At 40.1% G+C, this 27,830-nt stretch overlaps 1 protein-coding gene across 1 annotated transcript; it reads right to left on the bottom strand.

Annotated features, from left to right (window-relative positions):
• Positions 1–3,077: 3,077 nt before the first annotated feature.
• Positions 3,078–26,724, bottom strand: plod1a (procollagen-lysine, 2-oxoglutarate 5-dioxygenase 1a). The gene is made up of 19 exons (XM_034145617.1): positions 26,508–26,724; positions 25,003–25,094; positions 24,670–24,803; positions 21,672–21,835; positions 19,604–19,716; positions 18,637–18,700; positions 16,582–16,679; positions 15,034–15,135; positions 14,776–14,907; positions 14,501–14,622; positions 12,734–12,838; positions 12,460–12,585; positions 11,087–11,228; positions 10,783–10,896; positions 8,475–8,540; positions 8,194–8,298; positions 7,703–7,849; positions 6,265–6,390; positions 3,078–4,926 (listed from the first exon to the last, which is right to left on the bottom strand). The coding sequence occupies exons 1-19, from the start codon at positions 26,596–26,598 to the stop codon at positions 4,771–4,773; spliced, it is 2,199 nt and encodes a 732-aa protein (XP_034001508.1). The 5' UTR covers positions 26,599–26,724; the 3' UTR covers positions 3,078–4,770.
• Positions 26,725–27,830: the final 1,106 nt, after the last annotated feature.

Raw genomic sequence — 27,830 nt, 5'->3', positions numbered from 1 at the left:
AAATGTTGGCGATAACACGAGCCCAGAGTCCTGGCAAATGAAACCGTCATGTCGATTCATAATTGTAATGTAATCTTCACGTGCTGATTTTTCGTGATTACATCCCCATTCAGTAGCTGCAGTTTTAAATGTTGTGGCTTCTGGGTAACAAATGAAGCTTAGCGCAAGTTCAATCAGGAAGACCAAGCTCTTCATTCATATTACACGTCACCTCATTACTCTTCCCTCTGTCAGCTGTCATTTCAGGTGACAATACGCAACCCTCCTCCACCCCTTTCGCCTCCCGTCTCCTTCAGGACCAAGCTAAACCTTCTCACTTCAGGCCAGTCCCACCTACTTATCACCACCACCAGTGTCTAGACCCCGGGGGGTTTCTTCGGAGCGGTTCTTCCCCTCCTGAATGATAATCCTGCAAACTGGGGCCTAATCGCCAAACCCCATTCCATTCTCCTGTTATAATTGTGGCAATCATTATACATTCATATTACGTGTCCCGGTAATAAATATGTATTTCATACATCAACGTCTCTCCTGATTGAAATAGCTTTAATCAAGCTAAGTGATGGTTTAGTTGCACTTGTTGAACATGCTGCCTTCATACGAGATGCTGTAATCCGCCCAGCTCTGTATCGATACCAGAGTTTGGATTTGGCCTGTGTTTTTGTGGCCTTCTCAAAGACATCCGCCTCCGGCTTGGTGATAGCTACATTGATCCCTTGGCAATGTTCTGTAAGGGCTTTATGGTCCATTTCTAGGCAGTTCTCACTTTTTAAACTAGAAAGCGCCTTAGGAAATGTTGACAAAGTCACTTTTGGGACAAAATCGGCATTGTGTGGAGCTGAGATTGTCAATATTGCACACTTCCTTCCAGTAGATTTCAGTGATGCCAGGAAAGACTGTTGCTCAGCATCTGTCGCTTTTGTAATCTCCCTCGAGTGACGTAAAAGTGGTGTTGTTGTTGTTGTTAAATTAGCTGCATCGCCAAGGCTGTCAATTGCTTGGCTTAAACGATTCCTTCGGGTTTTAGCCGAAGTAAAGTCAATGTCAGCAACAGGGGAAGGTGTTACATCCTTCACTGATCCAGGTAGAAGCCAATACGCCTTTTCCTGGGTAACTGTCTAGGCATCACGTATCCGTATAGATGTTTCTATGTAGAAAAGGAGAGATGCAACATGGGTACATGTTGATCCCAAACCAGCCTTGCAGTTGCAGTTAGCTGTGATGACTGCACCATCCTTCTTCATCAGTACCCACCGACATGTTGGCGGCAGCCCAATACTCTGAGAATGCAATACCTGAAAAATAAAATACAAAAATATTATTGGATTGTTGACTTTTTAGAACCACCAATATTTTGGTCCAACTTTACTTTCAAATACTGATTGTTTACACAACCAGTGGGTGGTCAGCTCTAGTCATATTCCTATGCTAGGTAGCGCATAACAGAAGCTGACAACCAAGAATAGGTTCACAACTTTTGTAATTTAAATATATTGCAATATATAATAAAGCTTTATTTATAAAGCCCTTTTCATAAAGCACGTGTAGCTCAAAGTGCTTTACAAAATGGCACACATCACAAGTTAAAAATAAACCACAAGAAATTCCCCTCAGATCAGATGTACTTTACAGGTACATGCAGCATAGCAACAACATATAACATTTTAACAGGTTAAGAGACACGAGGAGGTAAAAGGTATGATAATCAAAATAAATAATAAGACACAAGACTAAGTTAATTGATGCAACAATATAAAACCCTATAAAATAAAGTAAACATATAGATATAGCCAGGTACAACAAAAATAAAAGCTGGTGTTTAAAAATATCCACTGAGTTGGCCTATGATATTTCTTGGTAGCGTAGTGGATAAAAGCAGCCTCACCCATTTTATTTTGGGGGACTTTAGGGATATTTAAAAAGCCAGCTGAAGAGGACCTCACGAAATATTTACTCACTTTTCCAGCTATTACAGCCACATCTCCTTGATATGCAACGCAAACGTCGCGGATCCACCCGGATGTGAACTGGTTATGTGCCTCGAGTCCTTTGTACGCTTTCATTTCCTCCATGGTGTACAATGGAATAGGCGAAAAAACAGGTAGTTCACGATATCACAGTAGGAAAGTGAAGGCCATGAATTTATATCAGTGCTGTAATCGTTAACGGGAATCAAATAAGGGTCCACCGAACCAATCGACGCACATTTTTCTCTGTAAACGGTCTTATCCTCCGGGTTTAGTGATTCGTAGTAGCCTTTCATTTTCGCCATTTTTGAACGCTCCCGCCAGTAGAGTGGTACTCCAAGATGTCTGACGAGAAATCCTGTGACGTCATTAGGAAGCCTCTATATAATCTGTGGAGTCTCAGCTTTAATCGGATATCTTGTATGTGCAGTTACGATAAGTAATAAGGGTATCTTTACCTTGAGTTCTGTGCCAAATGCGTTAGCATTTTTTCCGCTCAGGGGTTATTTAGATGTTTCTTATGAGACTTGTGTTTTGTTTTGGTAAAAATGGTTCTTATCGTCAGTTAGCTGAGATTCTTCCCGTTAATCTGGTGTAACACAATCGTAGGTTTTTAAATATTAAGATGCCCTGAGACAGTGTCGTATAAAAAAAAAAAAAAAACCCGCCGAAGGGGTCTTTGGGGCTTAACAGGTTTTAAACAACATCGTTATGGGGAAATGCAAGTTTGCGTCCAAATGGTTGGAAGATAAGGAGGGAGGACAATCAATACTGTATATAGTAAATGTGAGATAAAGTGTGTCGCCAATGTAACCGGTTAAAAGTGGCGATGAGGTCTTAAAATGTATGGAAAGGGTCTTAAAAAAGGTCTTAAAAGGTATTACATTTGACTTCAGGATTCCTGCATATACCCTGATCTGACAAAATACTCAATGACTTTAAGACAGGCTCATGTTAGCTGAATATGATGGGGGTGCCTATGCTATATTGTCAAACTGAACTGCTAGATTTGCCCAAAATGTATTTGCTTCATCTGTTTCTCTGCTGTCAGTTCTGACCTCCAGCTTCTGACACGGCGAGGGACAGAAGTTGAATCACAGTACACACACCGTTTGGTTCACAGATTTATTCAAGTTGTTGTCTTAGCTCAGTGATGGCTGGTAACAAGAAATGACATTTATACTAATTCAAAAGGTAACTGTAATCTCTTACAGGTACATCAAATAAAACCTAATCAGATTACTGTTACATTTCTTCAAATTGGGTATTACAATGCTGATAAAAACCTAAAAAGATCATACAGTGTCTGTTGTAAAGGATCAGATGTTGTCTCTTCTCTGTGAGCTGTACTGTTCTGTAGGCTGGCTTATATCTAACTACAAAGGCCGACTCAAACTGAGCCTGAAAGACACAGACAGAGAGGAGTCCAGAGAGGAGTCCAGAGAGGAGTCCAGAGAGGAGTCATGCAAGCTCTGCCAGGGAACGCCTCCTTTAGACGCCCGGCAGCTCCTGTTCAGGAGGGAGAGCGTCAGGTGCTCCTGCTCCAGCATTCACCTCCAGACAGGGAGCAGAGAAGAAGCAGAGAGAGATGTAACACTTTAACTCAGCTGATATCAGTGAGTGCACCAGAGAAGGACTTCAGTATCTCTCCCAAAATGCAGTTATATTGCAAAACAATTTAGGGAGTGTGGCCTTTATCAAATAATATATACACAAAATAAATAAGAGAGCCTTAGCAGGATTTGGAAGTGTCTCTGTTGAAAAAGTTAATAAAGAACTACTTTAGCAACACAGAATGGGACAGTTAGTGTAAATGTAACAATATTTTCCACAAGCGTTGGTAAAGAATTGGAGCTGGTGGTTTCCTGAGGAGTCCATGTGATGGGGTCTGAACAAACACACTACAACAGTAGCTTCTAACACACACACACACACACACGAGTTCAGAACTGGGACTAAAGTAACACACGTCTACTTAGGAGAATAAAGCTGGTGAGATGAGGTGAGAGGTTGGAGTGCGAGACGTTTCTGATCAGGTGTTCCCGCTGCATGTTAGCATAGGAGCTACTTCCTGATAACATCTGGCTGAACATTGTTAATTCTTAGCTGTCTTTGGTTTAACATTTTATAAATCACATGTAATCTCATTTTCAGGTGAATGATGATACTAAACTCAGTGACTATCCTGGATCATGTACCCTACAGCAGGCTACACGACGCTGTAAGATCACTGTTTACTAACTCACAAGAGGACTATATTTTATCATCCTTTCTTTCACATTTTTCAACATCTCATTCCAGGAATTTCCAGGCTCCAATTCCCTTAAATTCAAGGACCCAAAACACCATAACAAGGCAGTTTCTCAAGGCAGGTGGAGTGTTGACACAATTGCGGGAGACATAGAAATGTAAGCACTTTAAATGACCATAAATGTCTATTTTTAAAGCTTCCACCTGGGGAGCCGGCCCCCCGATGCCTCGCTGACCCCGTGCAGGTTCTGCTGCTGTGACATCACTCCTGCTAATATTACATCTGAGAAGCTTTGGTGAAGTGTTACTGTGGAGCCAGTTCTCCTCTGATGTGGCGCTAACATGCTCTGGTTCATTATGCAGCTGTGTTTTCATCACAGAGCGCTGATGCTGTGGCTAATAGCTCATTGTATGAGAGTCTTGGAGTGACAGAGAAACAACATTATTTTTAACATGAGAACAAGCGAAAGAGAAGAGCGAAGGTGTGGAGAGTCGTGATGCGTTCGGATGCGGTCAGCAGAGTGTCCTGTTGGCTTTAGAGCCGGTGATGTGTTCAGGGGTCTACAAAGGACACAGCGATGTAGCGCACCCCCCAAGTGGTGGGCAGGCCTTCGTGGTAGTGCGTGAGGCGGCCCGGGTGCAAAAGGGTCCAGCCTTTACGAGTGGCCTCGATGGAGCAGTCGTAGCGGAGGAACCGGCAGCCTCCACCCTGCAGCACAACACACACATCAGCCTCTGCTCCTCACACACACCGGGGGGATATTTAAACCCCTCCCCTTATTAGAGTTTGCTTCATTTTGTACCTATTTAACAGCTTCAGCCTTTCACATGCAAGTACACTTACCAAAGTGCAACAACTAAATGTCACTGAATGTAATGTGCCTATACCTACAGAAAATGGTTAGGGCCAAACGCTTTTTTAATTCTGACACAAAGTTCATTCTTTTATTAAATTCGGAGATTCAAGTCAGAAATCTGAGAAAAATGATCAGAAGAAGTTAGATTTTCTTTTTTTATAATTCTGACTTTAATCTCAGAACTACAAAAAAATCACTTTTGGCTCAATCCAAATACATTCAATTCAATGTTAGCCCTAATCTTCTTCCATAAATACCAGCTTTATATGTATGTGCAATTTGACTTCTTCTACAAAACATCAAATTGTACTTAAGAAATGTCAATATAAGAAATGTTAGGTTCAATCCTCACAAAGCCCACGTATATAGGCCTATATGTTTCAGTAATAATGAATTAGCATTTGATTTGTCTAAATATGAATCCACATAGCATGATAATAACATGGCCTAATGTCTAAGGGTTTAGTCCAGGTTAAAGAAACACCAGGGATGCAACAATAAAAACAAGGCCCCCAGCTTCATGCAACAACAACAACAACAACAACAACAGACTGACAGACAGGGATAGTTTGAAACAAAGCAGACGTGTGTGTACATGCCAGAGACATGATGGCATTCCATTTACTATGAGATGAGCCATGCTGTCCCCCTGTGCTGCACTCGGCTCTCTGTGCAGGCCTGGGGAGGGACTGGTTACATCTAACAGGATTATCAGGATACTAATTCAAAAGGTAACTGTAATCTCTTACAGGTACATCAAATAAAACCTAATCAGATTACTGTTACATTTCTTCAAATTGGGTATTACAATGCTGATAAAAACCTAAAAAGATCATACAGTGTCTGTTGTAAAGGATCAGATGTTGTCTCTTCTCTGTGAGCTGTACTGTTCTGTAGGCTGGCTTATATCTAACTACAAAGGCCGACTCAAACTGAGCCTGAAAGACACAGACAGAGAGGAGTCCAGAGAGGAGTCCAGAGAGGAGTCCAGAGAGGAGTCCAGAGAGGAGTCATGCAAGCTCTGCCAGGGAACGCCTCCTTTAGACGCCCGGCAGCTCCTGTTCAGGAGGGAGAGCGTCAGGTGCTCCTGCTCCAGCATTCACCTCCAGACAGGGAGCAGAGAAGAAGCAGAGAGAGAGAAGACCCCCCCCCCCCCCCATCCTCACATCCTCCAGCTGCTCCACATTTACCTGGTAGTCTACTTCCTTGCTGTTCAGAGCTATGTTAACAGTGAACGTGGAGGCGTCGTGGTGAGGCGCAAGCAGCGGCTGCTCATCAGGTTTGTACCTCACCACGAAGTTCAGAGGGGTGGCGCACTGAGGGGAGAGGACACGTTAGGCAGCAGCAGCATACACACTATTCACTTCATCCATGGGGTAGAGTTACAGGTATATTTACTCTATTACTGTTGGGGGGTTTCTTTGAGAGTTTCTTCTTGCAGGGGTCTAAAGCTGCATTCACGTGATACACAGAGTGACATTATATGATATGTAGTGAGATGATATGATAACTCGGTCAAATGATCTTATATGCAATCATGTACATATATGATGTCTTATACTCTGATGGGCTCTACTCTGATCTGTTGAATTGTATTTGTTAGTCTTGTATGTGTGGCACAGAGACATAGGTTTGACATTCCAGAAGGGTAAAAGGTGGATTTGCAAATGGTTAAGGACTGGGGGGTTTGGGTGGAAAGGTTGAGATAATGTCTAAGATAATGAATGGGAAGGATCGGTTGGCTGCTTTCTTTCTTCTACATAGTGGGACTGTTAGCTGTGTTCCGGGTGCAGAACCTCTTCAACCTTTGAGGATGAATTTCCAGCATTTGAGATCTATTTCAATTGAATTTGACTTTCATAATGACTTTATGAATAGACACACTTGTTTATGAATCATTGATCAGTTTCTCTTAAGGGAACAATCATGTCCCCCACATCTAGATATCTTTCTATAGTAACGTCCCCTGCTAGCCTGCTCCACTTCATTCAGCTGTCGTCTGATTGGTCAGCCTACTCTGGAACACAACACAGTGCAGGGCCGTTTTACCGTGCGTCATGTGAAGGCAGCTTCAAGACAGAAGGGGTACACACTGTAAAGACCCCTGAGGCATGTGTCGTTTGTGATAATGAGCTATATAAATACACTTTGATTGATTTATTGACTCTACTTAAGTACTATTTGGAAGGACTTGTTCTTTACTTGAGTATTTAACCACTACATTTGTTAATACCTTTAGTGACTTTGCAGATTTGGATTAATGATGAGAAATATAATCAACACTTAAATAAGACTGTACTGTAATGTACTGTAAGTACTCTACTTATTACCATAGACATTTGAAGTACTTATACTTTAGGTTTTTCTTTCTGTACCACTTTATACTTCTACTCCTCTACAATTCAAAGGAAAATATTCAGATTTTACTTCTACATTTATTTTTCATCTCTAGTTTTTCTTTTTAAGATTGTTTTAAATATGAAGTTTTGATGTGGATAACACTATACATTATAATGAAGTACCAAAAGCAATGGGTGAATGTATAGATGTTTGGAATGCAGTAATAGTACTTAAGTAAAGGATCTGAATCCTCCTTCCACTGGGGACATGATGGTGTCCAGCTCTTACCTTGGTGTAGTACCCAGGATACATCTTCTCTGTGATCGGTGCGATGTACTCCAGCAGTAATTTGTGCCACTCCTTTTCAAAGTTGATTTGGTTCATGTGGATATCTATCGTCGGCACGTTCTCATAGCCGCCCTGGATTCTGACGTCCTGAGAGAGGAGGAAATGAAAATAGAATAAGAGCCACCACATGACCTACAGCAAACACACATTATAGAGAATGGCTGCTCAATATGTCATCTCTTTATCAAATAAGAACTAACCAAGAAGCATGCAGAGCTTACATATTATATTCATTACATTAATCATCCATTTCATTAATACATACATAATGAAATAGTTTAACTTATTATTATTTTTATTATTAATTGAAGTAATTTCAATATAATAAATGACATGATATTAATGTTATACCATTTGATATTTTACTGTTATCTACAGGAGGCTCAAAGGAGGGAATTTATCACGATATCTGACATCCTTCAATAACGTACCGTATTGCCTCCTCCTGACCACTTCCCAAAATGCTCCATTTCTTCAACAATGTGATCACAGGCGACATCGGAGAAAATAGGGAACCAGTACACATCGGGACAGGGCTGAGGGACAGAGGACACTGGTTACCACAGGACATCTTCACCACTGCTGCACTGATATCACAACATCTGTCCATGTCTTTTTATATGCAACTCCTTTTATAAATGAGAAGCAGACACATGTGTTTTACTATATCATGTGTAACCATGGGATTTCTGTCAGCTGGTGGAGCACTCACAGTCTCGATCAGCTTGTCTCTCATGATGTAGGTGTAGTTCTCATGGATGTAGCGCTCCTGCCAGTCCTGAAGGAGACAAACACAGGGCACAAACTGAACCACTGCCACAAGCAGGGCCACACTACTGATAGAAAAAGTCAAAGGCGACCATGACTTTGGCTTCCCACAAAGAAATCAAAACACGATGAACTGCGATATCAACGCTTAACTCTATTTCGATGCAAAGATGCTTAATAAGCAGGACTGTAGAACAATGTGGAAGTGGAATCGGAGCACTGTTGATTTAATACTGGGTTAAAAGCATTGGTACAATGTTATTTAAGAACAGAATCCCCCTTGACAATTAATGAAGTCATCTTTATCTTTTTTGTATTTCTAGAAATGCATCATGAACATGCTTGTGGAGGAGAGTACGTTTGAAATGACAAGTTTCACTTTGGGTCAAATTTGTAACGATACAAATTTCACATGCAAGTACGCATGTTCTAATGGACATGACATTACAGGTCCATTTAGCTTGATACTTGAATATGCTTTAACCTGTTAAGCCCTGAGCCTGTTTTTCAGGTCTCAGGCTCGAAAATGACATTCCCAGAACAAATGACCATATCTTCCCTTCTAAAAGGGTTAAATTAATAATCTTTTTTCTCAAAGTAATGATAAACCTGTGAGTTGGATGTAGAAGAGTCAGAATCAATATAGATGTTTTTTATTTTAAAGATAATTCAGATTGAACATAGTAAAAAACTGTAAATTATAGTGTCCGTCCAAAAATTCTTTTTTACTTATAGTGAAAACTACCCTTGGATGATGGGTTAGTAGACTAAAAGCTTTAGGAATCCAAAGTACAACATATAATAAGTACCCTGTATCAAGATTGATGCAAAACAAGTGAAATTTGACCTTTTTAGAGAGGTTTAGCAAAAATAAACTCCACCTCTGAGGTGATTTGGGTGGAAATGGGGGTTTTATTGCTCATGGATTATCAGAAATCATTTCAAAGGGACACAGACACATTGGATTAACTTCAGCAGCGTTTTTATCGTTTTAATGCCATTGAAGACCACGTTTGACCAGACTACGACACAAGGTAAACCATGTTAGCATTTTTAGCTACCTAGCGCCACATGTTTTGATGTCTGTTTTTGTTTATAAAGTCGCGATTTCGTATAATTGAGTGATAATGAGGGAACCCTTCGATTCTGTGTCACCTCACAATGTGAAACGATGTCATGGATGTGCAGAAAAGATAAATAATAAGGTTTTGTGAGTGAATTTCGGTGCAGTAAGGTGTTTTTTCGCTCGTTGCTAATTCAGAGGCTCAGTGTTAGCATTGTGGGTTTTATTTTGAAAAATAAATAAAAATGATCAGTTAGATGAGTTTCTTCCCGTTACATGGATATAAAACATTCATAGTTTATTAAATGAACATGCCCTCAGACACTGTTTCCTGCAAGATGTTGGGGCATTGCCCCGGAACCGGGGTCTCTCGGGCTTAACAGGTTAAGGCCCCCGCAGTTGGCCCCCGGGCTTTAGTTAGGACACCCCTGGTTTATACACACAATAGGCGCTTTCACACCGCAGTACTTTTCCCACAAAGGTTCATCAGAACTTAGTTCATGAGAACTCTTTAGTTCTCATGAACCGGAATAAGTCCCTGAGGGAGGATTAGGCAAATGAAGCCGCTGACGTCACTTCTTCTTCTTCTGCTTTGGGTTTACTGGCAGGCAGCAAACAACTTCACGGCGTATACTGCCACCCGGAGTCCCCGGCCGGAAGTCCCCGGAGTTGGGGACTGGCTTCAGTAGAAGCTGCTGGGACTCCCAGCAGCTTCTACTGAAGCCTTCAGAGTAAATCGCCAGAACGCCGACACCTCCTCATCTCCACCGCTCCCATGTTTTATTTTGTGTAGCCATAAGTTAGTCTCTCTGCGTTTGTGCGCTGGGCTAATGCTAATGCTAATAACGCTAATGCCAGGATAATAAAATGGCAGCTTCACAAAACTTTTTGGGAGTTTTACGGGGCGTGGTTTGCATTCCGCCCAGCCAATCAGACATAGGAACCTTTTTCTCCCATGAAAGTACCTGCTCTCTAGCAGGGACGGAAAACTGACGGAAAAGGGGGTAAAAAGCTTCTCATGAACTCATTTTAGTTCCGGCTCTTTTTGGTGTGAACGCAACATTTCGAAACTATATCGGAACTAAAGTGGAAAAAGTACTGCGGTGTGAACGCGCCTAATGACCTAATGAAGGCCATTGCAATAACCAAGAACCCCCCTCATCACATCTTATAATATGAACAGTCTCACCACTGGGTTTTCAAAGATCTGCCACAGGTCGTTATGGAGATGGCTGGTCTGGTAGGTCTCTGTTGACACGATGCGACCAAAAGTCTGCATGTTGGTCACAAACATGAAGACTCCCTGAGAGAAAGAAGAGCATCAGATCAGATATTTGACATCTACAGTTATAAACATCCATGTTTTTTAATTAGATCTTAGACCAAACAGATGACAGAATAAGCAGAACATTTTGAACAAAGTGAAATGATGAAATACATGTACTACTACTGTTGTTAGTGTATAAAGAATGTTGTCAGTGTCTCTCACGGACCTGCTTGCGGATGTTGTGGCAGAAGGCCATGTCGGGGTCTAAGATGTCTGAGTTGAACAGATCGAACTCAGTGAGCTCAGACCGGAGCAGACTGGCCTTCACCAGGTACACACTGGACACATACGGGACATTCCACACACCCCTGGAAACAAGAACATCTGAGACAAAGTACACACCGACACCGAGGTCTAACAGCAGGAACACAGTGTAACTGAGAGAGAACCAGGCCTGAATGAGAGACAGCTTATAGAATATATGATATGCTATTTAAGTACGTTTGCTGATCCGCTCCTGTTTTCACTTGTTGTTGATGCAACTACAACACTTCCTGTGTTTGTCTTTATATATATATATATATGTCTTTATAAAGCTTAATGTTCATTTCTATAGAAGCACTACAGTAGAGCCTACACAAAAACACCTCCTTTCATTTGAAATGCAAACAGGAAGTGTTTGATTAAACCAGGGGTGTCAAACTCAATTTCATCACGGGCCACATTCGCATAATGGTTGCACTCAAAGTGCCGGTTGTAACTTTAAGACTATATAAAAATACATATATAAATATTTAATATATATAAAATAATGTATTATATTACAGCATTGCCTCTGCATTGGATTATTATCGGATAGGGTAATAACTTCATAATTAACTCGGTCTGAAAGCAGAAGTCTGGGGCAAATAATTGCAAGTCTCTTCAGTGAGAATGTCACAAAATGATTTTAAAAGACATTTTGAAAAAAAGTCAATTCTGAGAAAAGGGCAAATTCTGAGAAAAAAGGCATAATTAGAAGAAAAAAAGTCAAATCTGAGAAAAGGGCAAATTCTGAGAAAAAAGGCATAATTAGAAGAAAAAAAGTCAATTCTGAGAAAAGGGCAAATTCTGAGAAAAAAGGCATAATTAGAAGAAAAAAAGTCAAATCTGAGAAAAAAGTCAAATTTGAGATGCATTGTGCTCCATGTATGGGCAATGTGCTTCTGTAAATCGCCATGTAACCATATAACAAACATATTATATTCTTTGCAAGCTCTTGTAGGGCCACATAAAATGAAGTCGCGGGCCGGATTTGGCCCCCGGGCCTTGAGTTTGACACCCCTGGATTAAACAGTAACTTTAAAAAAGGTGAAATGAGACAATTGGATATATTTAGAAAAGTCGTGAGCTATAATTACAAGTTAAATGACGTATTCCTATTAAAAATAACCAAATGTGACATATATATATAATTTATTAATTCAAAAAATGTTTAGGCATCACTACTGTTAGCTTTGATTTCATTTGGTGAAGCACTGCAGTTTTCTACAACGACTATGTTCTATTCTATATCAAAGAACTCATTTTACAATCAAAAGAGATATTTAAGCATCTTACACTCTGCGTCCTTGCACTATGTCCACGTAGTCCTCAGACCTGGCGTAGTAGCCTTCTGCACTGAGGGCCCCCCAGAAGTTGCTCCACAGTCGGCCAGCGCGAGTTATCATCGGGGCCACAAAGGGACTAAAGAACAATTCAAGTGTTACTATATGAATACATCCAATCAAATACAAATAATAGAAACGTGCAAATAAAAAGAGATTTACTCTCCAAAGACATCAGCGAGCACAGGATCATTGTTTACAGTTGAATATAAATAAAGTATACTTGCAGGTTTTGTTCAATGAGAATTTTGAGTGTGTTTTTGTTCTTTAAGACCACTTCAATGTCCAAGGTGAAGAAATAGTCACAGCCCTCGTCTTTCCGGCACACATCGCTGGAAGGTAGAAGATAAATATGTTGCGTGAACACATACTCTGTCAGACACCACACGTTCCTGCATGTTCTCCAACATGCTGCACCAGCCTGCATACACTGCTCAGCAGTACTAACAGATCAATGTGCACATTCAAAATACAAAGATGACGTTCAGCCCAGAGGGGGGCGGTCAGTGAATGACTGCAGAGAGTTTTAAAATGTTTCTTTAAGATATAAATACTACAAGGTTTGCATGGTAAACCAAGAACATATCAAACACACACACCATCATTAAAGTATGGGTGCGGTTGTATTTGTCAATATTGCTTTGGAAGGTTCCTAACGGAGTGAAATGACCCAGAAGTTCCTCAGTGTCAACCACGATAAGAGCTGGATATAAACACGGATCATGTAAGATACGCTGCTTGATTAGCATTAACTTTAGCGTAACTTGACTTGAAGTGCTTCTTTGTTTTAAACTTTCAACACTATATTAAAGGTCCCATGTCATGGACATTTCTACTGATCATAATTCCATTGTTGAGGTCTACTAGAATAGATTTACATTGTTCAATGTTCCAAACTCACATTGGTTTCTCATACAGCATCTCTGTATAGTATGTGTATTCACTCTCTGTCCTACACGGCTTGTTGGAGCTCCTGACCCCCCCCCCTCCCTATGAGCACACTTTCCTGTGATGTGTGTTTATGAGTTACAATGGCGTTTGTTAGCAACCAGGAAATGACACCAGTAATGCCAAACAGATGAGAATGCTGCGTGGGGTCTGGGTGCTGTGTTGGCGGGACGTTGTGCGGCTCGCTGCTCCGCCCTTTGAGGCTCAAGGAGCAGACAGTGTGAGCTGGATTACTGGTGTCGTTTCCTGGTTGCTGCGTGGGGTCTGCGAGACAGCGAGACACCGCTGAACTCAGCCTGAGTGAGTGTGTGTGGGTGCGGATTGGTCCATTTGTAACTTAGTGACGTCAACCTTCCCCGAAAGAAACAAATGGAAAAAGAGAAATCTCCAACGAGGCGTTCTGGGGCAGCATAGACAGGTCTTTTCTGTGTTAGAGTTTTACTCGCTACAGGGTGTACTTTGAGGGTTTGTGACTCTGCAGACCGTTTACATGCAGAAAAAGCTTCATAACACACAAGGGGACGGGTAATAACCAGAAAAGCATGACATGGGACCTTTAAACCAAAATATTAACGTTATGCTAATCTGTGTAAAATAGTCCAATAAAACTAATATTTCAAGCTGTATATTAATTTGTGATGGGTTTCTTAAACCTTGTTCAACATGTTTGAATGGTGATATGCACCGTGATAGATGTGTAGGCCTAATAAGTTATACATATAATGCATATACATTTAATTGAATCAGAATATTTTCGTACATCAATAACATCTGCTGGCAAATCATAAAAGAGTTGCTCAGTCTAAGTGCAGTTGGATTCTCTCAGCACAGCAGTCTCTTTCCCTAAGTCCTGATACATTCTCCTTCACATCTTTCCGTAACCCTATGACGTTTCTCCCTGAAGTTTAGGAAAAGTGTTTAGGAAAACATATGATTGGACCAGATTCTTTTGGACAGCAACCCATGAATTCTTAGCAGATCACAAATGATTTGAATACTTTAGAAATACTCAAGATGTGTCATACAGCTGAATGTATGGAACTCACATGGCCAGGTTGCGGGAGGCAGCAGTGTCCATCTCCTCCTCAGGCCCGCTCACCCTGACATCCTGATAAAGGCTCCCATGATCCTTCAGGAAAAGGCTGACCTGACTCTCATGATGAGCTTCCTGGAGTGAGAGTAGAAATGAAACAGATAGAAAAGGAAGTACAGGGAAGAAATCTGGGATATGTGGACTTCCTTGTTAGCTACAGAAGACATGTAACAATGACACTGTTTTGAGCAGGAAGTTAGGGTTAAGATGTATATGTCCTCCTGTTACCTGGTTGTGGATGAAGAGTTTCAGTCTGTTCTTGGGGTACTGGAGCTTCAGGAGGCGTTCAAAGAACACCGTAACAAAAGGGGTGGGCTTCTGAATGAAGATGCCGATAAGCACCAGTGGGTACTCGCTCTCCTGTTGGATATAAACAAACAGAGAAAAGGCTTAATACTTCCATTTGCCCGCAGACTAAACAACCTTTTGATTCAATGTGGCAAATCTGGAACATACAAGATATAATGAAGAAGCCTGTGGACTGACCTGAAGATCTTCCAGTGGGAGGAGCCCCTCATTACACGCTGTGCATCCTGTCTCAAACGTCCATATGTTGGGGATGTAGTTCCCCAGGTAGTTGATCTGGAGCTGGAATAGAAATCACATCTCTATAAAACATCCATTATGTATTAGAAGAAAAAGAAAGTCATTTTGTTTTATTCTTGGCATAAGAATGACTGTTTGGTTAGCAGTGGTGTATAAGAACAAAGAGCACAGTCATTCACATCAAACAGAGATGTTATCTTGTTCTGTGTGCAAAGCTGATATTTGCTATCCAGCGTCTTTTTGGCTGCTCATTCAGAAAGCTCAGGACACTACAAGACCAGACAGTTACAAATCAAATGGCTATAGACAAAGAACGTATCTGCGTGTTTAGGCTGAGAAGCACATTCCTATTGTTATATGCTGAGACAAGTGAAGGAGGGGCAGCGGAAAGAATGTGCAATAAGATTTCAGTTGTAGGAAGTCAACAGTTTGATGGGGTGTTTATAGGTGTGTTTATCTGCTTTGAAGTGTTTGTTACTGACAGACTGCAGAATGAAATCATCATTCTTTCCTCTGGATGAAGTGATGAGTATGCATCTTCAAGTTTCAATCCTGCAGTGGTTAAATTCAAATCAATACATTTACCCAAGTATTGCACTTAAGTACTATTTTGTAAGATAAGATAAGATAAGACTTTATTTGTCCAGAGGGAAATTGTTGTTTCAGAGTTACAAAGATACAATAAACACAGCAGCATAATAATAAAAGTAACAATTATAATAATAAAACGGTATACTAACAATGTAGTCAAAAGAGCAAATTAAACAAACATATGGGTCAAATAACAGTATTGTAATAGTGCTAAAGTGGCAGATTGGTCATTTGCTAGTTAACACTGGTTCTTTACTTGATTATTTCCAAATTGATGATATTTTGTATTTCTACTTCACTACATTTTGGAGGAAAATAGTGTACTTTTTCTCCACTACATTTCTTTAACACTTGTAGTTAATAGCTACGTGTTCCCTTTAAAAACACCTGACATGTTGTATTATGTGTTGTGGTACTGTACTGCTCATATACCCAGTATTTATGTATTTACAACATTTGAAAGCTCTGAAATGTATTTCTAAGCGATACAAACCCAATAATATAAAATTCTATTACAATATAATACTTTGAAAAGAGTCATAGTGCATCATGGGTACTTTTGATACCCTAAGTACAGCTAAGTACAGCTGATACAGTATATTAGCTGATTGCTGATAATACTTCTGTTCTTCTACTAAGGTAGCATTTTGAATTCAGGACTTTTACTTGTAATGGGGTATTTTCAGACCAAAATATTTCTACTTTTACTTCAGTAAAGGATCTTAGTACATCTTTAGCAATCCTGACACATGAGGAAGAGTGTGATATGTCAGACTCTGCACCACCTGCTGACCCTCCAGCAGTCCCCCTGGGGGGTTAACCTCACTGGGCTGCTGTATTTATCATGTGAGGGTCCCGGTGTTGGACAGGTCCATATTTACAGTCTGTGGTCAGTACCTTGGTTGGTCCGTTCCCATGGACGACCACAGGCAGGGTGTCATACAGAACATTCCTGGCACGTACACGTCCATCCTCAAACTTCAGCACCACCTCATCTGGAAACACACACACACACACACACACACACACACACACACACACACACACACACACACACACACACACACACACACACACACACACACACACACACACACACACACACACACACACACACCACACACACACACACACACACACACACACACACACACACACACACACACACACACACACACACACACCACACACACACACACACACACACACACACACACACACACACACACACACACACACACACACACACACACACACACACACCACACACACACACACACACACACACACACACACACACACACCACACACACACACACACACACACACACACACACACACACACACACACACACACACACACACACGTTCTGTAAGTAAGAGGCAACTCACTGTCATTGTCTGTAAGGCTGGCAGTTAACTGTTTTATTTTCAGATATAATCTTGGATTATGAAAACCAGATAAAATGATTATTGTGTTTCAATCCATTTCACAATGATGTTTGTGTTTAGTCTGTTCCTCTTTTACCATGTCATCATCATTCATATCTAAATAACTCATGCGTTTATGATAACATTATTTACAAGAGCACAACATTAGATCCAGCCTTCATTTTGCTCTTAAGATGCACCTGATTGATTCATTTAACTACAGCCACACTTTAAAGTGACTCGTTTTGTTTCACAGCGAAATTGACATCGTAATTCCAACGGTTTGGGCGCGAATTTAAGGATATTACACCTCACTTTCATAAAAATCGAAAACCGGATCTGATTTCTGTACGGTATACCGTAGCCGCCAGTAACCGGTATTTCGGTAATACCGGGAACCGGTATGCACCCCTAGCTGGAAGGCCTGTCAATCAGGATGGATGAGCCGGGGATTATGTTGTCTACATGATGTATGATCTGTATTTGATCTGTAATTGGAGAAGGAAGTCATATAAAAACTAGTACTGACACTGTATTTAAAACGCACCTCTCACATCATTTTCTTCATTTGTAATTATAGATCTCTCTCTGTGTATGTCCAATGTATGAGTCATCAAAAAGAGACAGAGCGAGCAGCTGTTAACAGAAGAGTTTATTGAGGGGGTTTTGGGAGCCATGCCCGTAGACTATGATGCTGTCACATCCGTCTCTCAGTGAACTAACACATTCCTTCATGGCCTCAGAGAGGAGAAATGCTGCACACACTGCAGAGGGCTCAGCTCCTGCCCAAACGTGCAGCTCTGCCTGAACAACAGCAACCGTAAACCCCTCAGCTCTGGACCCTTAGGTGTATTAAACCAGGTTTATTAGAAGATGTGTGAGGTATTGTGTTTGCATTTAGCAGGGCTTTAAAGATCAGACAGAGAAAGAAGCACAGCGAGGAGCCGGAAACAAAGAGTTTTCTAAAAGAGGTGAAGAGTGATGTCTATTCAAAAGCATTGAAAGGACATGTCATTACATAAGCAACACCTTACTGTGACTGATATATAAGGAGCCCACTAGCTCAATACCTCACCCATGAAGTGATCCTAATAAATAAAATATGCCATCACTATGAATCTATATGATGATATTAGAATGAAGATAAGATAATAATAATAATAAATGTATTGACTGAGTCAAAACATTTTTAAGGTGCAAACTTGAATATAGGTATTGTTTGTTAATGACAGCAATGTGTTAAATATAGTAGATACAACCCACAAATAAACAATGTGCTGTGAATACAGGGGGTATTATGTGTTATTAAAAAATATCTCCTAGTTGAATGAGCACAGTTTCACCCAAACGTCCTTTCTCTTTCTTTACTGTACACAAGGTCTTAACTGTATCCCATGTGTTATGTATGCCTTGTTACCATATCATTTCTTCAAATGAAAAGAAAATCTAGAAAACAGAATCTGCCATTAACAATTTTAACATTTAACAACAGAGACCTGTGAAACAAAGCAGGGCACTCACCGAGGGCTCCATGGAGGTTCTGGAACATTCTGCATTTGTTGTCCACTGTGATATTTATGGATTTCTGAAACGTGGAAACACAGCTTTAATGTACATGTTGAAAAAATAATATCTAAAAGCATAAATTCCCAAAACTTAAGTATGAAATATAAGCTGAAGGTGCGGCCTGCACACAAACTCAAGGCTGGGTAAAAAAACATTTAGGGGGGGGGCTGACTTATATTGAGCTGACAGGGTAAATTCAGTATAAGAAGTTATGTCATACTCAGCATTATTCTGAAGAAACACTGAAACTGTTCCCATCACTACTTCATTCCAGTCACTTCTTCTCCGTTTGGTCTCAACCTGCAGTTCTTCAAATGAAAAGCCTGACAGGAAATGAGTGACTATGCCTGAGGAGCTACTGAAAGACATTTCATTTGAACATTACTGCAGAACATTTTTTTTTTTGTCTCAATACAGCCACTTCACAAGGCTGAAAACATTGCAAAGTGGAACTATTAATACATTTTTTTTATCAGAATTATTGTGTAGGGTACAAGTATTGGGACAAATTGTATCTTGATGTTTTAGCAACATTGTTTTTTAAACTTTCATGCCACAAACCGCATTTCGAATTTGGATTTAGTGATTTGGAAATGCCAAAATAAGATAAAATACAAGGGAAATACATGCCTCAAATAAAAGCCTGGTTCTGTCTTAAATTGAGGCACATTCTATTAAAGACTTCTATTGTTCAAATCAATATATTACATTACATGTTACTTGTTAGACGCTTTTATCCAAAGCAACTTACATACTCAATACTGTGAGCAATCCCTACAGGAGCAATTTGGGGTGAAGTGTCTCAGGGACACAACGACATGCTGACTGTAGTGGGGTTTGAACCTGTGCTCCCCTGATCCGAACACCTACGCTCTAGCCACTGCGCCACATGCCTCCCTGTATATATAACAGTGTTAAGTACCCTTTTCACAGGATCGATGTAGATGTTGGTGAAGAACAGCTGGTCACTGTCACTGTCCTCTCCCTTCCAGTCAGCAGCCATCTCTCTGATGCTAGGAAGGTAGCCAATGAAACCTGAGGACAGAAACACACCCAGAGGAAACAGACAGGAAGTGAGAAAAAACGATGGAAGTGGAAACCTGTTCATCCAACATGTTTTTTTTCCATATTCATGCAAATGTACCATTGTGTCTACATTCAGGTACATCAAGGAAAAAGTGATGTCAACTGTTTCTAATGGACATGACTAATGACTCCTGCCAGCTTCAGTTTTATGGGCTCAGCTCAGAGCTGCCTGCTGCTTCTCTGCTATAAGAAGAAACAACCAAATCCTGCCTAAACCAAAACTGTCCAGTCACACCAGCGGATGGTAAACATTAACGTTTTAACAGATGTGCATGGCGTTTGTACACTGGAGGGTGTAATGGGCAACATGTTCATCACTTGTAAGATATTACAAATCATACGTAGCTTTGTGTTTGAGATGTAAAGGAATAAGCCAGAGAGATGCGGGATGATTTGGGTATATGATCATGTTCACTCAGTGGTGCTCTGTCACTTTGCCCTATAGTTATAAACTTTTGTATGAGCAGGATACAGTATATCTGTCCCCTAATGTCAAGTATTGATACACTTAAGTATTGCAAATGTATTTTTTGTAATACTGTATTGGTTGTCCAGAACAGTGTCAATATTTTATTATTGGTTCAAAGTTTAATGAATTAAATAATTTAGTTACCTTAAGACTTCAGTAAAAGCCTTTTCTCTTAGGCACTACATCCCCTTGCTTACAGTAACCCAAAATAAATGTAATTGTAACAGCTGCATTATGACTCGTATTGTAGGAGTGGGGGAAATCATGTTATAATCAAGGTGTATTTCTTCTAAGATGGTGAATCGATACAAAACTTCCAAATGTTAGTTAAAAAAAACTTGTTTCTCCAAAAGCAGCAAGATATTGCTAATGATGGACATAAATCCTACACACCACTTTCATACAAATGGGAGATCCCTGACACGATACCAGCTATAAACCCATCCACTATCTCCCTCCAGCTCCCCTTACCCCACATTAGCAGGAGTCTGTCCCCCAAAAAATAAACCTGCCTTCCACTCCACCCCCATTACAACAACAAACCTCTCTATTCAGGAGGAGGACGTTAAAAGACTGAACCCCCGCAAAGCAGCTGGTTCAGACTGTCTGAACCTCTGCAACCGACCACTGTTTTGATCTTGTTACAGAGTATTGTGTGCATGTGCTGTTATACCTCTGCTGTTAAAAAGGGTAAGTTCAAGCCCTAAGAGGAGGGAGAAGTACTCCGATCTTGTACTTGAGTAAAAGTAGAAGTACCAGAGTGTAGGAATACTCTGTTGCAAGTAAAAGTCCTGGATTCAAAAGGTTACTTAAGCAAAAGTACATAAGTATTGGCATCAAAATATTCTAAGTACCAAAAGTAAAAGTATTCATTGTGCAGATTGGTCCATTTCAGAATAATATATATGATATGTTTTATAATTATTGATCATTAAAGTGTTCTCAAAGCTGGTAAAGGTGCAGCTAGTTTGAATGACTTTGTATACTGCAGGGTAGCTTGTGAATTTACTCCAGGTGGAACTAAAGTCTGATTTAACACTTGGTTATATTTCACATCATTCATCCAGATCTGTAAAGTAACTAAAGGGATTAATTACATGTAGAGGAGTGAAAGTACACAATTTACCTCTGAATTCTAGTGGAGTAAAAGTACAAAGTAGCAAAAAATGGAAATACTCAAGTAAAGTACAACTATCTCAAAATTATACAAAAAAGTACAGTACTTGAGTAAATGTACTTAGTTACTTCCTACCTCTGCAAGCCCCGGTCAAAATGAAGCCTCAATATCACAATACTAATTTTCTAATAATCACTCTATTATGATTATCAGGGACTTTATTCCCCTGCCTCATCTTGATGCTGTGAGTAAGCATCTCCTGAAAGGACAAATTCAGGTCCACCCAATGTGAGAGCCTGACAGGACCGGTCTACGTACCTCCTGAGCCTAGGAACCGGTTGCCCTCGGTGACGTGGGGGTGTTTGTCCTCCAGGTGTCTGTCGGGCCAGATCAGGCTCTCGGAGGAGAACACCACCTTGTGTTTGGCCTGCTGGAACTTCTTGAGCAGCTCTTTGGGACCCGAGGAGAAGACCACGTCGTAGCTGTGTGAAACAGGGAGGGAAGATAGAAACACTTTGAGAATTACGAAGCCAGTGGTTAAGTTTATTAAAAAATATGTGGTTGGGTTGATTGAGTTTTTACTGCAACTCCCACTTATATGATTATTACACTAATTTAAAGGCTGCATTACAGATAGTTTAATTTGAGGAATTTGCTGATTTTCTTTACCATCCAGAAGTGAGATGAGCATGTAGCTACCGATTACATTAAACGGGTTTACATCATCAGAATACAACAAAAGATAACTTTGTTGTTGCTCCTCTTCTCACGCGAAAAAATACATAATCAGACTGTTGCATTTCTTAAAAGTGGGGATTACCAGCAGGATGACAATGTTAGTAAAAACCCCAAAAGATCATATAGTGTCTGTTGTAAAGGACCATATGTTGTCTCTTCTCTTAGAGCTGTACTGTTCTGTAGGCTCATACTTTAAGTGTGATATACGCCTACTGCCTGAATCTGCTTTATGGTTTCACTTTCTTTGCTTCATTTGTTCTGTTTTAATTCAGCAGGTGAATCTATGTTCATAAAATAGTGTGTGTGAGCTTAACTGTGTGTATTGGGCGGCAGTGGTTCAGTCTGTAGGGGATTGGACTTTGGACAGAAGGTTCACGTCCCGACCAAAAGATACGGAGTGTGGACTGGTACTGGAGAGGAGCCAGTTCACCTCCTGGGCCACTGCCGAAGTGCCCTGGAGCAAGGCACCGAACCCCCAAATGCTCACTGGCGCCAGCTAGACTGGCTGCATCCGCTCTGACCTCTCAACTGCATGTTTGCATATAACTGTGTGTGTATTTGTATGTGTATGTGCATGATGTAAAACATGTGTACTGTATGTACCTGTATAAAAACGCATGTGCATCTTCTTCTTCTTCTATTAAACTAAAACGTTTTCTGTCAGTTCAGATTTTATTTCTGCTTTTTTAAACTGTAGTATGTGCTCATGTGTTTCAGTGTTGGTGTATAGACTGCTGCCTGAATATGCTTCATGAAACGCAGCTTTTCCTATAAATAAGATCATTTCTGATCCTAAATATCTTGGTTTCTTCTTTTCTAAGGTCACATTGTTCTGTTGTTTTACATAATACACTTAAGTATATAAAAAAAATATGTCTCTCTTGTTTATTTGCATTACATTTCATATTGACATAATCCAAAAGTAATGGAAAAGTAATCAGATTACATTACTTTTATATTTTGACACTCAGATTAAGTTACTGATTACATTGTTTACAGTTAATAAGTAAGTGTAACGGAATACAATTTTAAAGTAATCCTCCCAACCCTGTATTTATATATATACAAGGGTGTAACTTTGGTTTGAGAAGTGGGGGGGACACAAAACAGGGGGTCCTCCGCAATGAAAAATGTTCTCAATTTAATTTAATTTCCTGCCTTTCTACAAATATATTAGGGACTATAGTGTTAACAAATCCAAGAAAAATGTGTAGTGTATATAATGAGTGTGCACACTTATCTAGTATCCTATCCATGTGAACCTGTTTTATTTGTGATGACCTCACATCCTCTAGGGGGGTCCCGAGGCATGCACCTCGGGAAGATTTTCTTTAAATCGAAGCTAAATGCATCAATCTGGTGCACAAATGAAGAGATGTATGGATACAGTTCTCAACACTCATATAAAACAGAACTGTATATATTTCAATACTCCAAAAAACATTAGAATATGCTCACAAGCAATAACACATCATTGATAAACTCCTCTCTATATCTTTATCTTACCTAGTCTGCTTTCTTTCTTTTTATTTATGCATATTTGACTAATCACTCCCCTTTCAAACTGTGTTTTTTTATTTTTGTACTGACCTATAGATAGTACACATTGGAAGGATTTCTTAACTTATTTTATATACAACTATATATTACATAGATGGAAATATTTGTTTACATAGATGACCAAACCGTTTGAGACCCACTGAGATAACTAGACTAAAGTTTACAATCTAATCGCTCAGCGAGTTCTTTACCTCCCTGAGCGTTATCTCTCTCAGTCCGACAGGAGAGAGCTCTCCCTCTCCTTATTGTTGAAACAGCTTCTAATTCTACGTTAGCTCCGAGCTAGCACCAGATGCTAACAACAACCCAATCCTCCGTGACGATGACCGCTTGCGTAAAAAATAAATAATAAACACATTTAAAAAGTGGGGGGGACACAAATGGGATTTTGAAAAGTGGGGGGGACATGTCCCCCCTGTCCCCAGTGGAAATTACGTCCATGTATATATATATATGTATACTGTATATATATATCACTGAATAACAATCATATCAAAAATGTAAATGTGTGGATTTAGGGGCTATGTGCTGGATCTATATCTTGATGAACTGATCTTGATTGTCTGTGAAGAATCTGCAGCTACATGAAGGCTCTTGTCTCTGAGCTATGTCTGTGGATATCTGAATATCTCACTCTCTTATCTTTTCTTTCTGAGAATGATGTGTTGTAATGGATATTTGAAGATATCAATCTCAGAGAGAAAACTAATATTTTAGTGATGTTTGCCTACTCAGAGGCAACGGAATGCAAACAATGACAAAGTAAGAATGAGATCTTACAGATACAGTCTGAACATCCTTGAGTTTGAGATGTTCAGATTGATATCATATTGTATATAACGTGTATTATAGCGTATTCATAACCACAGAACAGTAACACATTGTCAGTTGTAAACCCACCTGGTGTTAGTTTAAATGTTCAGCAATAATGACTTTAAGTGTCAGGGTGTTACTCTGGCCATCACTGCTGACAAGCACATTTGAATCTGAATGTTTGCCTGTGGTAAAGACACTGTACCTGTCAGTAAAAAGGATGATTGTGTCTTCATTCTTCATTTCCTGCAGAGCCTCTTTCAGCAGTCGTACCTTCTGGCCCCCTCCTGTAGCCGACATGTAGTCGCCTGCTCTCCATTTTTCACGCCGACCAAGAACCTTATAACATACACACATTTACTGATAAGATTAATTCCTAAATGCCTTACTTTCTGCTCCAAAAGTAAAAATATGACTTATTTTTTCGACAAAAGTCTCAAATGTAAAAACAAGGATATCATTCAAGTTTACAAATAGAGAGGGTTTACATGGCTAGACAGGATGGAAGGAGCTTGACGCAGCCACAGGGGGTTCCTACCTTGACAGTGTAGTTAAAATGTTTAGCCGACACCAAGAAACGCTTGAAGCCTTCAGTGTCTTGGGTTGCAACTGTCACGATGAGAAGTTTCTCTAGAAGACATCACATTTTAAAGAAAATTAGAAAGGTGAAACAAATGCTTATTTTTTTCTCTCAGGCACAGGCTTCACTGAAAGATACATGCAAGAATATTTACTTTTTTGATATTGTGGAGCAAATAACGAATGAAAATTCACTAAGAAATGTTTAAATAATCATTTTTTTAAAGCAGGCACACACTTTGTAATAAGCACTGTGTATCTGTGAGTGAGGAGGGTTAGTGTGGAGGCAGAGACAGAGGATGAGATTTGTAAATCTATAATATAATATCAATGTGTTTAAGATTAAATTGAGCACAACATAATTAACCAGATGCACAAAAAGCTGCATTGACCTAACTTAATGATGCCTTCAGAGTGCAGCAGATGGATGCATTTATCTGTAACACATTTAGGCTATAAAACTTTCTTTCTGGGGAGCCAAAATGGGTCCACCCACAAGGGTCTCTCAGAATCCTGGGAGCTGCCTGTCTGCACATAATATTTACTATTGTCTGATATTTTGTTCTCCTACTAGGTCATTTATTGTAGCCTACTGTGTCCTATTTAATGTATGTTCAATTCCGGAGGGAGAAGGTGCTGGAAAGCACTGCTATTATTTAAAGGTCAACTTTTTCTGAATACATTCAACAGTTAATGTATTATATAAACCAGAGGGTTTTAAGCAGCAAAAACACATATCTTCAAACTTTTTGAGACAAAGAAAAATCCAAAGTGTGTTCTGTATTGTTTCATAACAGACTTCATACAATATCATCCTACTCCTACACTACACATGCTAATGTAGCCTAGCTGCAGGCTACAGTTGTATTAATAGCGGCGCTGCTAGTAGCAGCCCGTCCACGTCAGCGGCACAGCCTCCTCCTCAGCGGCTCCTACGTGCAACTTTCTCTCCCATGTAAAGAATGGGAATAATGTGAAACTGCATTGTCTTCCCAATACTTCCTTTTAATTTGAAAAGACGTGTTAAACCACAACGTACTTAATGTCTTTTGCGAATTGTAAATTACTTTTCGGCATACTTCAAGCGCCACTAGCAACACATGTATCAACAAATCCCAGTTTTTCTAACGGACAGGCTCTTCTGTAGCTAACAGAAATACACACTATAACTGTGCATTTTTACTATTTGGTTTAGGCTACTTACTGCCAAGTCTTGCTACGGTTTGTAACTTAACCGAATATTTCAGTCGTTTAATGGCTCGTCCATTATCAGGAGTAACGTTAACGTGCGAGTTTTCCTTCCACCGGGACAGCACGAGCTCGGGAGTCCCAGTCAATGCCGACCTCGCGTGCACTTTACTTCACTGTTATAGATGTTGACTTTATCAAACGCCCTTTTTAGTTAAAAATGTGTATAACACGGATGTCAGTGAGTTCTGGGGCAGCATTCCTGACTTTACTCACCTTCGGGGACTCGCTGCTCTTCACAGTTAGTCAGAGAGAAAAGTGGGCAGACAGATAAAGCTAAAAACAAAAGCACGCGCTGAAGTCTCATTTTGCCAAGTTCACGTTATAAAGTCCGTGCACAAGTCCCGGTGCAAACTGGACGGTACACTTCTGCAGCCGGTGCGGAGCGAGGAGGCAAACTTAGCTCGACTGTTTTAAATGTTCCACTATCTGCCCCCCTTCTCCCTCCCTCTCAGTCTGTGTTTACCTCCCCCTCCCTTTCCTTTCTCTCTCTCCATACAACAAACTGTCTGTTTGAACAAGGAATAGGCCTAGAAGAATAGGGGTGAAACAGTAGTGCGTGATTTTGTATGAATGGAAACCCAATGTATTCAATATGAATAAAATAAAATATAAATTAGGTGATGAACTAAAAAACGATGGTTTCAAGCATCATGCCTCAAACTGTATAATTCTGCAACGCCCACTTCCGAAATGGGACGGGAGAAGCTGATGATCCAGCTGTTTTTCGGACATGAGCACTTGCACGTAGCACCCTAAACCTGTGTTTATCTATTTATCATTTCACATTATCTTTTGGGAAGAAAAAAACAATATGTAAAGTCACCGAAAGGTAAAATGATCTTATTAGAGTAGAGTCTTTGGAAATCAACAGTAGCCTTACAAGACAAGTCTATCATTATTGTTGTTCATTTTAACTTGGTATGTCTAATAAACTACTGTTTAGTCATACTCTGTGTTTCCCTGCTGACATGCAGTGGAGAGGGGCAGAGGCGGGAGTACTCAGATCTTGTACTTGAGTAAAAGTAGAAGTACCAGGGTGTAGGAATACTCTGTTACAAGTAAAAGTCCTGCATTCAAAATGTTACTCAATTAAAAGTACAAAAGTAACAGCATCAAAATATACTTAAAGGTGGGGTATGACATTTTGGAGAAACCAGCTCGAGTGCGCTAGAATTTGAAACTACGCAGCCGAAAAAAATCTGCCTCTCAGACTTCCTTACAGAGCCCCTCCTCCAACACACACACGAACGCACACATGTTTCTGAAATAAATGACATACCCCACCTTTAAAGTACAGACATTGTACAGTACTTGGGTAAATATACTTAGTTACTTTCCCCGCTGGAGAGGGGTAAGTAAAGTAACCCAAGTGTGACAAGTTTCTACTAGATTTGTTTAACTCATACTACTGAAGCCTCGTTATAAGAGGTTTGGAAAGCATTTTCATAAAACGAATAATAAGGAATACAATCGTATAATCAATTACGATATATATATTTGTAAGTTGAATAAATAAAAGATTAATTAGAATAAATA

This window comes from Trematomus bernacchii, unplaced genomic scaffold, assembly GCF_902827165.1.
Source record: "Trematomus bernacchii unplaced genomic scaffold, fTreBer1.1, whole genome shotgun sequence".
NCBI classification, from domain to species: domain Eukaryota; kingdom Metazoa; phylum Chordata; class Actinopteri; order Perciformes; family Nototheniidae; genus Trematomus; species Trematomus bernacchii.
The sequence above is the reverse complement of the archived record's forward strand: the minus strand, read 5'-3'. Positions and strand labels throughout refer to the sequence as shown.

What these genes read in the sequence shown, in the direction of transcription:
- plod1a (XM_034145617.1), bottom strand. Translation starts at nt 26,598, where the DNA reads ATGAGACTTCAGCGCGTGCTTTTGTTTTTAGCTTTATCTGTCTGCCCA. An exon ending in AGAGCAGCGAGTCCCCGAAG is followed by an intron (nt 25,095 to 26,507) that starts GTGAGTAAAGTC and finishes GATGTCTTCTAG; the next exon opens with AGAAACTTCTCATCGTGACA. An exon ending in ACATCGATCCTGTGAAAAGG is followed by an intron (nt 18,701 to 19,603) that starts GTACTTAACACT and finishes TCCACGTTTCAG; the next exon opens with AAATCCATAAATATCACAGT.